The 16,242-nt window shown below is 44.5% G+C and overlaps 1 protein-coding gene across 1 annotated transcript in view; it reads left to right on the forward strand.

Annotated features, from left to right (window-relative positions):
* Nucleotides 1–2,369: 2,369 nt before the first annotated feature.
* Nucleotides 2,370–16,242, forward strand: part of LOC146861089 (aryl hydrocarbon receptor-like) — an 867,902-nt gene continuing 854,029 nt past the window's right edge. Inside the window, exon 1 of the mRNA XM_085645144.1 lies at nt 2,370–3,097. Within this exon, the coding sequence (XP_085501270.1) occupies nt 3,057–3,097 (41 nt within the window). The 5' untranslated portion in view covers nt 2,370–3,056. The remainder of the gene's footprint in view (nt 3,098–16,242) is intronic.

The following is a 16,242-nucleotide window of genomic DNA, read 5'->3' on the forward strand; positions in this document are numbered from 1 at the left end:
TACCACAGGGAGAAAGACCTTTCTGAGCCGTAGCTCCAGACCTACTCCAGGTGAATGTGGTCCAGTGTTATAGCGTTACGTGTTCCCTAAAAGACATAAAAGAAGGCAAAGCAGGCTTGGGTATGTGCATATGCTTGCTATTTTTTTAATCCTTAGGTAAGACCAAGTACATGTGAATGTCCGCTCAGTACTACTATGTATTATTAATCTGGGCCACTGGAATTATGCGATTGTGCGGCGAATTTCGCAATTATAGATGTGGCGCATTTGCCACACAATCCATCAACAAAAATAATGTTGTTTCTAGCTAAAACAGTTCAAGTTAGTAAAGATGCAGCAACACGTTGCCACTTATTGGAAGGCTCTATAGCAAAGCTGGACTGGTCACCTTTCTGTTTCTTATAGCTATATTTTGGGTATTACACGGGTACTAATGAGGTGGATCCAATACCCAGACAGTGTTACCAAGTTTAAAAACTGACGAAATAATTAAGTAATAGCACTACAAAATGTGCCGCATTATGCTGCATAATTTGCGTTTTCTCGCTGCATAATTTATTTAACCCTGCAGCACAATTTGGCCTTCTTCTGCCGCATAATTTCCAAAGGCCCTATACAGACCACAGAGCATAAACCTGTTTACCTGTGTCAGCCCTCTATTTACTTAGTTTAATGTTATTGTTTGACCTCCACAGATAGATCTGTAAATATTAACTTGTGCCCTCATTTCAACCCTATGGCCTAAATTTTTACGAGTGCCCAACATTTTCCTTCAGACCCACCAAGCAGCCACTCCTAGCAGACAGGGCTCATTGCCGAAAACTATCCTGGGATTTGAACCCGCGCCGTGGTCAGTAGTCAAGCCGTTTTGTTTGAGCGAGTCGCGCGCGCCCTCCGCGGGTGATCATGGGTAAAGTGCGCGCGATTACACAGACGCACGCACCTGCTGTCCCTTCTCGGAGACGCTTTATAAACAGATAAGCTGAGGGGCGTCGTGGGGGAGTGACAGCCGACAGTCTCGATGGGATATTATGCCGGAGAGACAGGCTGACGAGGGGCATGCTCTCCTCATACGTAATCTAGTCCATTGCCTTATTCTACCATACACTTTCAATTTCTTTGCCTTTTGACAGTCGGTGAAAAAGTTCCGGGGAGCGAGACGTTTCAGAAAAGGAGAGCGGCGCTGATGTGTAGAAGTGGTTAGCACGTGAGGGAAACAGTCTCAGGCATGGGTGGGAAAAAACAGGGTGCATAGGACCAGGTAGGGACAGGCGAGAACAGATAGAGCCAGAAAATAAAAATAGGTTGTGATATACATAAGAGGAAAGAAGCGATGATTAAGGGACGGTTAATGTCGCCGGGGACAGACGAAGAGATGGCGTAATGAATAGCCAGAACTGCCTGCTTTGGAACTGGGTGTGGGGGGAGGGGGCGGCTATATTCGAGTCTCGGCGTCGGCTCAACATCCTGTGATTCTGGGCAAATCACTTAATCTCCCCGTGCCTGCAAAAAATGAATGTGTCCTTGTGTACTGTAACTGGTGCTCGAGTAAAAGCGCTTTTTATCTTCGACCTTCGTTCGGGTCGAGTTCGCGCTATAAAAAAGTGCAAAAAAAATGAGAGAGGTACGCTCCGCGGGCTAGTAGGGCCAAGAGAAGGGATAGACGGGAGCGGGTGACAAACAAACGGTGCATTGACAGAGAGGAGAAGCACCGAGTGGGTGAAGAGAGGAGAGGGTAGGGGAAGATGGAGAGATTGAGAGAGGGAAGAAGTGAGAGCAAAAAAGATAAGGAAGGGAGTGAGTAGGTGGACAGAGTGCGCAAGAGAGAGAGGGAATATCAGGACGAGAAGGGTTAGGAGAGGGCGGGGACAAGGTGGAAATGTTCTGTGAGAAGAGGAGCAGGGAGAAGGAGCAGAATGAAGGCGAGGCTGAAACCTAAATGACAGAGAAGGAATAGGGGGTAAAGGAAACCGGTTCTGAAGGAAGAGCGCAGCAAAACCTTAGGAGCGAGAGGAACAGCAGGAGGGACGTCTGGGGAAGCGGGTCAGACCTGAGAGAGGTAGAGGCGAAGAGAAGGGGGAGAAGAAATCAAAACAAGCCCCTCGCTGGAGGAAGACAGAAAGAAGATAGGACGAAGGAACGAACTGGGCGAATAAAAGCGTACCCTTAATCTAAGGCGTCAAGAGCTGTATACAGGGCTGTGAGGGAGGCTCAGAAGGGGCTGCAGCGGGTAGATCGGGAGCTGCATTGGGCTGCAAAAGAACCCGGGGGTGCCATAGGCTTTGGGGGGGAGGGGGGGGGCGCGTTTGAGATGTGGTCGTGATCCCTAGTAGAGCTGTAAAAACACATGTTGCAGTATTTAGCGGTGTCAGGTGGAGAACGTGGGAATTTGGCTGTTAGTATACAATAATGTGTTTTAACGGTATTGGGCGCTCTTGTGAATTTTTGAGGGTAGTACGGTGTCCGTGCGAGGTTCAGGGGGTGTCGGTATCCTTTTTGAAGATTACGGGTTGTACGGACGAGGACTGGGAATGTCTTGACTGTTCTTTGTGAGGGTATGGGCTGTATGGGGGTTTCCCTTGAGTATTAAGCTTATCAGTTTGCTCTCGGGAGGATTTTATGTTTATGGGTTCTTTTTCGAGAATTAAGGCGTTAGGCACTCTTGTGGGCAGGAATAGTAAGGGTGTAGGGGTGTCCAGGTGAGTTTACGGACTGTAGTTGTGCCGCGAGACTGAGTGCCAGTTGCCCGGTTGCTGCTGCACGGTTTGGTAATTTCCAGGTGCTTTTCGATGTCTGGGAATTTTCTGGGAGGTGTTTCAGTATGCTGTTGGAATCATTAGGGATTTGATGCTGCTCTAGTGAAGTTCAAGTGTTTCAGTGTGCTTCGGCGAGGTCTAGGAATGTTAGTGAGCTCGTGTGGCAGTCTGGAATTGAGGCTGTAGTGTGTGGATCTTAATCCTTACAAGGACCCCTGGCCTCCGAGAACCAGATGGACAAGTAACAGCCAAGGTGCGCCCCCAGAGACTACTTTGCACACCTCTAATGAGAAACTGAAGATGTACGCGGGACGCAAAAGAAGGAAACCTGTGCAGAGGACGTAAGTACCCTGGAGGCGACAAACCCTGCTGTGGCATGCTGCATGGTGGGGTACAGGGCGGGCACGCTCCCGTCTAAGAGTGTGTCGTGGAGACTACCTGGAACCCTTTTGGTTAATGTACTCTTGTGGTTAAGGGTTAAATGGTGTAGGATTTCTTGTAAACTTGTGATCATGTGATGGGTGGGGGAGGAGGACGTTTGGTTTGATGGCAAAGCATCGGGAATTTGGTAGAGAAGGATGTCTTGTGGCTAAGCATAGTGTGATGTAAGATGGATGACTATATTAAGGACAAGGGTACAGTACGGGGAGGATGTTTTGTGGCTAAGGAGAGAGTACCTAGTGCTCTTGCGGGGAAAAGTATGACATGCCTTGTATTCATGTAGTATATATATGGCTACATTTAGGTGGGGTGCCTTGAGATTAAGGAAATACTGGGGCTGATGGCAAATGTTGATATAGCTTAAGGATGGCCTGGTGTGCCTAGTACTCTTGTGTTTAAGGTTATTGTGGAAAAGTGAGTTTTACTGTAGTGGTCAAGTATTGGCAGGATGGAATCTTTGTAACCCTCCGAGTTCAAGACACCCGAGATCAAGGGTCTGGCACACACCTTCGGTTCTCCTGCTTAAGGTTTGTGATGAGAAGTGCCAGACATGCATCCAATTGTGTGCTGGTGCATAGGAATGACCTTGTTAGGGGTTCAGTATGGTGTGAGTGCTGATAAAGATGTGATAGGCTCCAATAGTGCTCAGATATATCTGTAAGACTTGTTTGTCGAAGATACTGATTTGATGGTGGGCTGCTGGTGTGTAATTTCAGGTCGTGATTACAGATAACACACGTGCTGGTGAAAAATACATGTGTGCTTTAATCGAACTCAGCTAAGTTGCTCTCAGCTACTTTTGGCTCAGTTGATACTTGATATAGATTGGACTATGCATACAAGAGATGCACTAGTATACGGTTCACTTTTCCTGATACTTAATGCAGATGTTCTAATCTAGCTTGCAGTTTTGCTGTTATAGAATGCATTGGGCAAAACGGGAGCAGCACAGACAACATACTAGCTCTATTGTGTGAAAAAGACCACTTTATTGAAGACAGGTGCACATCAGAACAATAGACCTAGATCTTCGCCTTCCAAAACTAAATCTCACTATACAATTAGTCATCTAAATTCACTTACCCTCACCCCTAATATTCCCATCCCCCTTACATCCTTTCCTTGCAACTGTGTAACTTCTACTTTGTATTTAACTATTGACCTTTAACTCCCTTAACCTTTAAACTACACCTATTAACATCTAACTATTCAAGTATCCTAAATTGTTTTGTTTTTTTACCTTATTTTGATTTTTCATAGTGCCTTACATAAAAATTCACATTTCCACAGCTAGAGGATTGAGATAATAAGTGAAAAATAAAAACAAAAAGGAAATAGTGTCCTGTGTTACAAAGTATTGACATCCAATAAGATATAGCGATAGTTAGAGACAAAAGACTGGACAATATACATCACCTTAAAAATGTGCAGGAGTTCAGAGTAGCAGCACTTCTCTACTTTACTTCATGTGTTAGCTCATTCAGTATTATGTGTGCATGAGGGAAGGTGTCCATGGGTATTATGCTTCTCCTGAAGAGTCAAGCATGAGTAGGCATTCCCGCAGTGGCTGCCAGATATCTCGAGGTCTAGTGATGGGTGGCTGAAGAGAAGCATAGAGCTTGCTGTTAGTATCACAATGTAATAGGCTTTGAATCCATGCCTCTGTGGTAGGTGGGCGTTTGTTTCCCCAGTGAATAGCTGCTTCCCCTTTGGCAAGGATTAGGGCGATTGCTACAAAGCAGTGTAGTGATTTGGGAAGGTTATGTACATAGCCTAGTAGGGCTAGGAAAGGGGAGGGTTCAATGGCAGTGTGTGTCATGAGAGTGATCTTGGCAAAGATTCCTCTCCAGTATGATGTGATCCTATAACAAGTCCATGTCATGTGGGCATAGTCTGCTGGTGATGTCCGGCATTTTGGGCAATAAGATGATGGAGATGGGTCTATGCGTGATAGTTTAGCTGGTGTAAAGTACACTCGTTGCAGGAATTTATAGTATATTTAACTTTAATTTTTTCCATAGCCAATCACAGAGGTAGTTACTTTTATCGTTAAAGTAACTACCTAATTTTAGTTTCCTGCACATCTTCACCATCCAAATGTGTTCTTTTATATTTTACCTGCTGCCCTTCATTTTAGCTGCCTTTCATCTTCAAAACTACCTCATTCTGCTGCAACCTTTTCCTGTGGGCTACTTCTGCTTGTGCCCAAAATGGTCTGAGTCTGGATCGTGGCCCATAGTTTTGTTTTTGGGGCCAGAGAGAGTGCTAGAAAGAGTTTCATTGAGAGGGACCTAGGTTTACCTAATTCAGCTATTACTTGGGTTGCCCAGAGAGGGTTAAAGTGGCATCAATTACTGCCTTTGGTTGACAGCATTGCGGATTGCCAGCATCCAGACCTCATGATTGTGCACTTTGGTGGCAATGACCTAGGCACAACTACTGGGGTAGGACTGGAAATCCCAATAAAGGATATCTTTGGTAAATGAATGAGACGTTTCCCACATACTGCATTGGTGTTCTCCAACAGTTGTCAAAGACAAAAGTGGCAGTGGTCAACCCAATTTTTTCCACAACATGGGCTCTATATACCATAACAACTTGCACTACAAAATGGATAAAATATATCAAAAAGACAGAGTCCATTTCATATACACAGGCAACAGGGTGTTCCTCAACGACTTAAAAGACTACATCCCATTCTATGTATAGTGATCATGTACACACCATAAACACAAAGGCTCTTTTTAGAGCCAACCCTTTTCCCAAACACTGTTATTTTCAAATCCTTTTTTTGTAATTCCTCACTTGGATCTGCGAATCCTAGGCCAAATAAGAGGTCTGCCAGCTATGTTGCAGGCAGATCTGTGGATCCTTTCCCGACCAAACGCACACATTCAATACAAGACAACAACATATTTTATACAGTGGCTGTGTGAGAGGCTGAATGGGTGTGTGATTGGTTATGTGGGTGTGTAAGTGGATGTGTGAGTGTGTGTGTGAGTGACTGTGGGTCTGTGGTGGCTGTGTAAGTGGTTTTCTGAATCTTTGAGTGGATATATCAGTGACTGTGTGAGAGGGTGTGTGGCTGTATTTAAGTGTGACTGGGTATGTGAGTGTCTGTATGGGTGTGTGAGTGGTTTTCTGGGTTATGAGTGGGTGTGTGAGTGGTTGTGTTTGTGTGTAAGTGGACGTGAGAGTGTGTGATGCTGGGTGCATGACTAGGTGTGTAAGTGGCTGTGTGGGTCTCTGAATGGCTGTGTGAGTTGTTTTGCTGTATGGGTGTGTGGATGGGTATGTGAGGGATTCTCTGGGTCTGTGAGTGGATGTATCTGTGACTGTATGACTATGGGTATATGAGAGGATGTGTGAGTGACTGTATGGGTATGTGAGTGGGTGTATGGATGTGTGGAGTAGGTGTGAGTGGTTTTGTGGGTGTGTAATAGAGTGTGTGAGTGGGTCTGTGAGTGGGTAAATGTGTTTTTTTAATTGGGTTCTGGATTAGCTGTGGATTCACACTGGGGCCACGCTCAGCACCGCAGTGGATCTGCGGATCCTTGTGCCCCCCCAAAATGTTTTTGGACAATTTCTTGCCCATGAGGGGTCACAGACACCTCCATCAGTCCCATGCAGGCAAGATACCTCTATCCTAACCCCTTATATCCTATTTGTTACTCCGGCTCTCCCCCTGGGAACTGTGTCCCGATACACAAAATGGCAGCCACAACTTTTCTTTCAGGTCGCGGTCAGCCAATCACAGCATTGCTGTTGGAGAGTGGATCCGCGGATTCTCCACGGATCTAGATATACATAGCTCTTTTTTCTTTATTAACTCCCAAACTACTGAACAGATTTACACCAAACTACAAAAAGCACTCTTTCTGGACCAAGGTCTAACTTACTACCAAATTTGGTGTATTTCCGTTCATTGGTTTGGGCTGCAGTTGTGTCTATAACCTCTATGGGAAATTGCATGAAGAAAAAGCATTTTGGGACCTACACTTTTTCTCGGCCACCGCTTGACGGATCATACTGAAACATTACGTACTGCTGCTGACATGAGCGCAGACTAGTTTTGAAAATCTTGTGAAGATTCGTCAAACAGCACCAAAGTTATTAGCAAAATATATATATATCCTACCAGTAGGTAGTTATAGTTAGGACCTAGTTTATAAGAAAAGCAATTTTTGATTAGCCAATATCTTTTTGATGCCGTTTGACGAATCTTCGCGAAATTAAAAAAACTAATGGGGTGGTCACGTCAGCTGCTGTTTTTAAAATTTCGAAGTGATCTGATAAGCAGGGGCTGAGAAAAAGGGGGTCTCAAAACGCTTTTCTCCATGTTAATTTCCATAGGAAACGTTAGACAAAGCTAAAGCCTGGACTGCTGAACAGAATGACACCAAATTTGGCAGAAAGATAGCTCTTGGTCCAGAAAGCACTCTTTTTGTTAAATGGTGTAAATCCGCTCAGTAGGTGCTGAGAAATTTAAAGATTTCTTAGATATTCAACTCTGGCCGTGGTGGATCTGCAAACCCTCCCGATCTCGTGCCTGAGATCTGATTGGCTGCCAATACTTCAAACCAGGAAGTGTTGGCAGCCATATTGTGACTCGGTTGAACTAAGTCACAAGCAAAAACATTAAAAAACAAGAAAAGGGATCAGTGTAGAAACATCCTGACCCCCTAGGCTTGTTAAGGGGTTCCCAGAGGATCCACAAATCTGGCTGAATTTTTATTTATTAAATGAAGCGCGGGCTCCTGTGCTTTTGTTTACTGTGGGCCCCCGGGTGGGCCAGGTCCTGGGGGCAATTAAAAATAAAGATACTGGGGCCTATGTGTGCCCCCACATCCCTGGGGACCGCCACCTCACCGGGGCTAATAGTTTAAAGTGCTCCCAGGGTGTAAAAAGCAATGCCGGGATCCGCGGGGGCTTCCCTGAGGGATGTGGTCCCCGGGGCCAAAAATGGCCCGGTAGCGGAGCCACTCGACCCCCCCCTCCCTTATTTTTCTTTTAAGAAAAAGAAATGGTCGGGCCCCAGTGGATGGTGTCCCCGGGGCCGAAATCAGCCTCGGGAGGGCCCCCCTCCCATTTAATTTCATACAAAAAGATGAAACAATGGGTCAGGCCCCGGGGGATGGGGTACCCGGGGCCCAAAAGGGTCAAGGGAAGAGGGGGTACACAGTCCATCTTCCTCAAATAAAAAAAATCAGAAGCCGGCAACTCGCTGGAGGCCCCACCCCCTTACTCCACTACTCTGCAAACGCGCCTCCTGGCGTGCTCTTGGCTGGGGGATGAAGACACCAATGGTACTGAGTGTCCTTAGGGGCCAACTTACCCACATGTTATCTCCAGTAAGCCCCACACAGTGGGATTGCTGAGAGGTGGTCGCAGGCACTCATACACCCATACAAATACTCACACACTGAGTGAGTCACCCATAGAACTATTCACACACCTAGGCACTCACCCATACAATATATCACTCAGTCACTTGCGCACCCGAACAGTTACACACACACCCACGCACTTACTCCTACAAATAGTAACATGTAGTCTTCACCTATACAGTCACCGACAGAAGCACGCACTCATCCATATAGCCGCTCTCACATTCACTCACTCACATGTACAGTCACGCATATACCCATTCACTCATCTATACTGCCTTTCACATCCCCAGTTACTCACCCATACTGACAAAAGCACTCATTCACTGACACAGCCATGCAGACACTCACTCACCCATACAGCTTCTCACACACACACTTACTACTCCATACAGCCAATGACTCACCCACTCACTCTTCGATACAGGCAGTCACACACCTCCTCACCCACACACATAGACACCCAGACAACCATAGAGATAGTCAGAAAACCAATCAATCACTCATATAGCCATTCACATACCCACTAACACACTCATACACCCACCTAGACATCAACTGACAGACAGATACACACACTCACACAACCAGTCACACCCATACATTCACTGAGACACCTAGTCACTCACTTATACAGTCAGTCACACACCCACTCAGTCATCCATCCAGTCACTCATACACCCACTGATTCAACAATACACCTAGGTATATAGATTTAACACTCATAAACTTATTAAAAACACTCAGTCAATGGATGATGTAATCACTGATGTCATCAGTGATGTCATTTGAGAATTCATCAGTGATGTCATCAGTGATGTCACTGATCATGTCATGAGTGGTGCAATATGTGAGGTCATAAGCAGTGCTCTGCGGGGGCGTGAGTTATGGTTAACTCAGGTAACTATAACAGATGAATTTCTCTAGTTTTGTATGAGTAAAATCTGACCCTAACTATAACGTCCCTTCAACCATTGTTTTTTTGTGTGAAAATATATCTATGTATACATGAATTCATACATACATATACCTACATAGGAAGTTTTTTTATCCATCAGGCTTTTTCCGTTGGTTGATTAAACTGTCACTCACAATTTGCTTCCGCACACCATAGCATACAGGATGGGAAAGTGGGCCAACCCTCTTTACATTTTGTCTACCTTCACTTTGAGTGACTGCACATTGTTCACTTCTGCCCAAAAATATTTCCTTTCTTTTCAGTGACAAAGCTGTTTTGTATTATACTAGCTATTTATTTTGTCTGTACTTTGGCTGTCCAGTTAGATGGGATTTGTTCCATTTGTTTTTTCAAATTGCTGTTATAAAGTATTTAAGTAACATTGTAGCTACCTTCAATATGAGTGTTTGGTTTGGTTGGAATTTATTCTAATCTAAGTGGCAAACAATTATATTAAAGAAAATGCATGGAGCAGCTTGAAGGCTTGTTATTTAAAAACATCGTTAATAAAACAGCCACATCACTGAATGTTTTTTAAATGTAACATTTTTATTGCAAGCACATGGTGGCCATGCTTAAGAAGAAGCATATTTTCTTTTATTTTCCTTATTATTTTTATGGCCTATCATTGCAGTGATTGCTTTTTAAATTAACTATTGCACTGGCCTGCCAAGGCCTGATGCATTTGTTTTAACATTTGTTGTTTAAAAATGTTATTAAATTAAAAATAATTTAGGATAAGATATTTTATGCTTTTATTTTTACCATGCATTTAATTTGTAATACTTAAAGCCTAAATACTTTTAATGTATGTACTTTAGACTTAGTTTTAGGGTTAGGTAAGCTCACTAATTGAAATTAGTTTTATATATTAATTTTAATGTACTTTAGTGTATTTTCATCTTGATTAATTTAGGGTTGGTGTTACAGTTAGCATTAGGGTAAAATTACTCACTTAATTTCATTTAATTTTCTTTCATTTTTTTATTATTCAATTTATTATAGATTATTTAATGTATTTTCATTTAGGGTTAAGATTGCTGTTGTGGCCAGGCTAAGATTATTTATGCAATTACTTTTAATTACATTTAGCATAAGGGCTAGTGTTAGATTTTGTGTTAGTCGATATAATTGTAAGATAGGTGAATTATAGTAAGGTGTATTATAGTAGTTTTGCTGGTAAATTACATTAGCTTTAGGATTATTAATGATGTAAAATGGTACTACTCCTTGCACTATAGTAGTGACGTTTCCATAGTGTATTCCCCAGCTGATTTCCTCTGTTTCACCACTTACTCATCCACCTAATTGTTTTCAGTTTGTGGCTTTTCAAAACTCTTCCCGCTAATACTCCTAGGCAAAATTGAAGATGGGCTATACTGCCATGAACAGGGGCACAACCAAGAAACAGAGATGGGTACAGCTCTGCTGCCTGTCTCCATGGTTTTGCCTGCTTCAGTTTCTGGTTTCCTGTGTCCTACCCCAACCTTTTTTTTTGTTGTTGCAGAAGTGACCCCTCCCCTTCCTGGTTTTCATTTTTGCTTCTTGTTTTTTTAAATAATGCGGACCCTCTTGCACTGCCTAATTCGGTGTATTTTTTATGGGCTTCCTCACAATGTTTTTATTCTTTTTTTTAAGATGGCTGTCGTCCATACTCCTTTTGCTTCTCTTATTGTTTTCCCTCCTGCATCTGCCTCAATCTATATTCCCAGATTGTGGTAAAGATGAAACAGTTACTGGTGGGAAGAAGTTGGGCTGACATGACCACATGCAAATTACATTATTCTATATACTTGCCTTTGTATTGTAGTGTATTTTATTTACTTTTACAGAGTGCTTACTATCCCTGCTGAGGCTCTGAAGTGCTTTACGCTGGGCAGCATGTTACTCTGGAACTCAGGGTTAGTGGTTACTCCAGTGGCTATTGTTTTTCTTATATATTGGATTTAGTCTTGTGCTCTCAAGGAGAGCATTATACACATTTAGCTCAGTGTCTTTAAGGTGGATTGAATTAGTAGGAGTTAGGTGTTGTGATTAATAAGGGAGACATGGTAGTTCATGAAGAAAGTTGGTGGGATTAGTAGATGAGCTAGATGAGATTAAATGTTGATAGGTTGCAGGGTAAGACTTTAAAAGAATGACAGGTGGTGATCTTTCTTATGTATATTGGTAAAGCGCAATCACTCAATCAATCAATCAGAACATTTGTAAAGCGCACTACTTACCCATGAGGGTCTCAAGGCGCTGGGGGGGCGGGAAGTGCTGCTACTGCTCGAATAGCCAGGTCTTGAGGAGTCTTCTGAAGGTAAGCAGGTTCTGGGTCTGCCGTAGGGGGATGGGGAGGGTGTTCCAGGTCTTGGCGGCGAGATGGGAGAACGATCTGCCACCGGAGGTCGCTCTTTGGATGCGGGGGACTGTGGCGAGGGCGAGGTCGGCGGAGCGGAGCTGGCGGTTGGGGGTGTAGAAGCTGAGTCGTCTGTTAAGGTATGCTGGTCCGGTGTTGTGGAGTGCCTTGTGTGCATGGATGAGGAGCTTGAAGGTGATTCTCTTGTTGACGGGGAGCCAGTGCAGGTCTCTCAAGTGGGGTGTGATGTGGCTGCGGCGAGGGATGTCGAGGATCAGGCTTGCAGAGGTGTTCTGAATGCGTTGATGTCGTTTCAGGAGTTTGGCCGAGGCTCCTGCGTAGAGGGCATTTCCGTAGTCCAGCTTGCTGCTGATGAGGGCCTGGGTGACTGTTCTTCTTGTTTCGGTGGGGATCCACCTGTAGATCTTGCGGAGCATGCGGAGGGTGTTGAAGCAGGAGGACGAGACCGCGTTGACCTGCTTTGTCATGGAGAGGGTAGAGTCGAGGATGAACCCTAGGTTGCGTGCGTGGTCGGTGGGTGTTGGAGCTGTTCCCAGTGCGGTCGGCCACCAGGAGTCGTCCCAGGCCGAGGGGGTGGATCCGAGGATGAGGATGAGGACTTCAGTCTTGTCCGAGTTTAGCTTCAGTTGGCTGGTCTTCATCCACTCGGCGACAGCTTTAATTTCTTCATGGAGGTTGGTTTTGGCGGTGTGGGAGTACTTGGTGAGGGAGAGGATCAGCTGAGTGTCGTCGGCGTAGGAGATGATGTTGAGGTCGTGCAGTCGGGCGACGTGGGCGAGCGGTGCCATGTAGATGTTGAACAGTGTTGGGCTGACGGATGAGCCCTGGGGTACGCCTCAGATGATCTTGGTGGATTCGGAGCGAAAAGGGGGGATGTGGATGCTCTGGGTTCTGCCGGAGAGGAAGGAGGTGGTCCAGTCCAGGCCCTTCTCTTGGATCCCAGCGTCGTGGAGGCGTGTGCGTGGGCGCACAATGATCCATGAGAGTATCCTGGTTTAGGTATGAGTGAGGTGTGGGTAATTTGCAGAAATACAATAGTACAGATTAAGGCAATTATGCACATGTTTTAAAATAGGCTGTACTCAGAGAAAGGAGGCATGCAGAGGTTGGAAAGTAAGGAGAGGGTATTTCAAAAGAAAAACATAAGAGTTGACAATCAGAGGTTTTAAATCAAGGTAAAGGTAACATTTTCATGCAGGTTATTTTAGGAACATTGAGTAGACTTTTGGGGGAGTGTATACTCTTAAGCATGCAAAACTGCAGAAAGGGACATTATTTGCATGTGAGATAGTGGTATATTAGGTACTCTGGTAGGCCCTAGAATCAGAAGAATTGTCTGGCCTGATTTAGATCTTGGCAGACTGGTTACTCCATCACCACCTTGATGGATAACCAGTTCACTGTGATATAAATCCCATATTATATAATGGGATTTATATTTCGGGGCATGGGATATCTGTTACCGTTGTGACAGAGTAACCTGTCTGCCAAGATCTAAAACCTGCCTGCTGTCTGCTGCACGCTACTACTAGACCACCGCTTCAGCTTGGACAGCTGATCAGCTAGGGGTAGGAAGCGTAAAGAAATGGCTGGACACAAATATAGTTAAATAGATCTTTAGGCTGTCGTCAATGAAGTAGTTACCTCATGATCAAACTTATGTGCAAGCGTATATACACTAAATAACATGATCATCTAATGCAAATATCAAAAAGGAGTATCTCTAATACTGGAGCGAATGTCTTCTGATGGTTTACCTTTAAAGTTTACCTCACAAAATTACAGATGAAAGCAAAGTGAGGTCCATTTTTATACCCTCGGTTTAGCATACGAAAGGTTGGGGTTGAGAACAGCTTACTAGACAGTGAAAGTTGATTGCCTTCTGTTTTTCAAGGTGAGGAAGTTTCTAGGCCAAGCCTGTCCTTAGTTTGTCTCTGATTGATGCTTCAAGCAGGATGAGGACAGCCGAGCACTAAGCTCTCGCACTTAATTTTCCCCATGCTGTGGATGCTCCAGCTTTGAGCAAGCCCCAGCAGGGCTGGACTGGGAACGCAGCCCTAGCAATTGAGTCAGACCAGTCATGGGGAGAGGGGAGGGCCTAAGGACCCGAGGGTGCTGTTGGAAAACACTGCTGCTGCTTTTGGTACAGAGGGCTGATATTCCAGCACTGGTGGAAAACTGGCCCCCTGTACCAAAAACAGCCGCCAATGGTCCAAAAGCGGCCCACCCTTCCGGCCCACCAGGAGAACCCCCAGTACCCGCTACGGCTGGTCCTGCCCTGAACCCCGGTGCTTCTGTTGCGGATGCACAGAACTGTGCACAGGAAACCAGGACCTCAGTGAATTGTGGTGTACCAAAAAACTCACCTCAGTACCCAGAACCCCTATCCGACTAGCATCAGTGTCTCATTCATTCTCCGTACTACAGCGAAGCTACCAATGATTAGACAACCCAGAACAAGCAACTTAGGGTACTCTCAGGGATGGTGGGACTCAAGAACACTCTTTCGTTTTTATTCTCATACAAGTCAACAACGTGAGTAGTCAGAGACACGGAAAAGTTTAAAATGTTTATTTTTAACTACGTGCTCTAAGATGCAGTATTTTGGCTAACATAAGCAGGCAAATGATTAGAAATAAAACAATCAGCATTGTTACAATTCCATAAAACACAAAGGGAGAAATCATGTTATAATGATAGTGGAAATAGGTCTTACAGCGCCTTGTGTACCACCCTCCCCTGACTAGAAGCTAGTCTTATAATAATAGAATGTCTCTAGTTTTGAATGGGGAACCCCATACCTCCAAGATTAGTTTTGGTGAATGCCGAAATCGGAATCTCCTGACTCCTATATGGTGTGTAATTCGCAGGTTTTGCGGTGGGAGTGTAAGAATGGAATGTTTTATCATCAGCATCTACTGCAAGAAACGTAACTCAAGAGTTCAAAAGCTCAAAGGGGAACACTGCATCGGCACTCACCACAAAGATTACAGACATACCATCGTCGGGCACCCCGAATTGCAACAGATGACGCCGGAGCGCTCCGCGACTATGCGGTGCTATATTAATGTCACCCATAAGGACACAGTGAAGAAAAATAGTGTACCACAAAAAGGGTAGTAATCCAAAATGCAGACATTTTAAGTATTAAGCTTGAATGAACCTACAATGTATCGATATAGGTAGGTTAATCCATCACGTCTGTCAACGGGAAACAGGAGTGAGGGTGTCGTGGACAAATATAAGCACTACTAAAGAGTCTCGAATACATGACCAAACGTTAGGTGCGCCATGTTGCGGGGATTTTGCTCATGAACAGAACTGTGCACAGGAAACCAGGACCTCAGTGAATTGTGGTGTACCAAAAAACTCACCTCAGTACCCAGAACCCCTATCCAACTAGCATCAGTGTCTCATTCGTTCTCCGTACTACAACGAAGCTACCAATGATTAGACAACCCAGAACAAGCGACTTAGGGTACTCTCAGGGATGGTGGGACTCAAGAACACTCTTTCGTTTTTATTCTCATACAAGTCAACAACGTGAGTAGTCAGAGACACGGAAAAGTTTAAAATGTTTATTTTTAACTACGTGCTCTAAGATGCAGTATTTTGGCTAACATAAGCAGGTAAATGATTAGAAATAAAACAATCAGCATTGTTACAATTCCATAAAACACAAAGGGAGAAATCATGTTATAATGATAGTGGAAATAGGTCTTACAGCGCCTTGTGTACCACCCTCCCCTGACTAGAAGCTAGTCTTATAATAATAGAATGTCTCTAGTTTTGAATGGGGAACCCCATACCTCCAAGATTAGTTTTGGTGAATGCCGAAATCGGAATCTCCTGACTCCTATATGGTGTGTAATTCGCAGGTTTTGCGGTGGGAGTGTAAGAATGGAATGTTTTATCATCAGCATCTACTGCAAGAAACGTAACTCAAGAGTTCAAAAGCTCAAAGGGGAACACTGCATCGGCACTCACCACAAAGATTACAGACATACCATCGTCGGGCACCCCGAATTGCAACAGATGACGCCGGAGCGCTCCGCGACTATGCGGTGCTATATTAATGTCACCCATAAGGACACAGTGAAGAAAAATAGTGTACCACAAAAAGGGTAGTAATCCAAAATGCAGACATTTTAAGTATCAAGCTTGAATGAATCTACAATGTATCCATATAGGTAGGTTAATCCATCACTTCTGTCAACGGGAAACAGGAGTGAGGGTGTCGTGGACAAATATAAGCACTACTAAAGAGGTCTCGAATACATGACCAAACGTTAGGTGCGCCATGTTGCGGGGATTTTGCTCATGAACAGAACTGTG

Source organism: Triturus cristatus, chromosome 3_1, assembly GCF_964204655.1.
Source record: "Triturus cristatus chromosome 3_1, aTriCri1.1, whole genome shotgun sequence".
NCBI classification, from domain to species: Eukaryota; Metazoa; Chordata; class Amphibia; order Caudata; family Salamandridae; genus Triturus; species Triturus cristatus.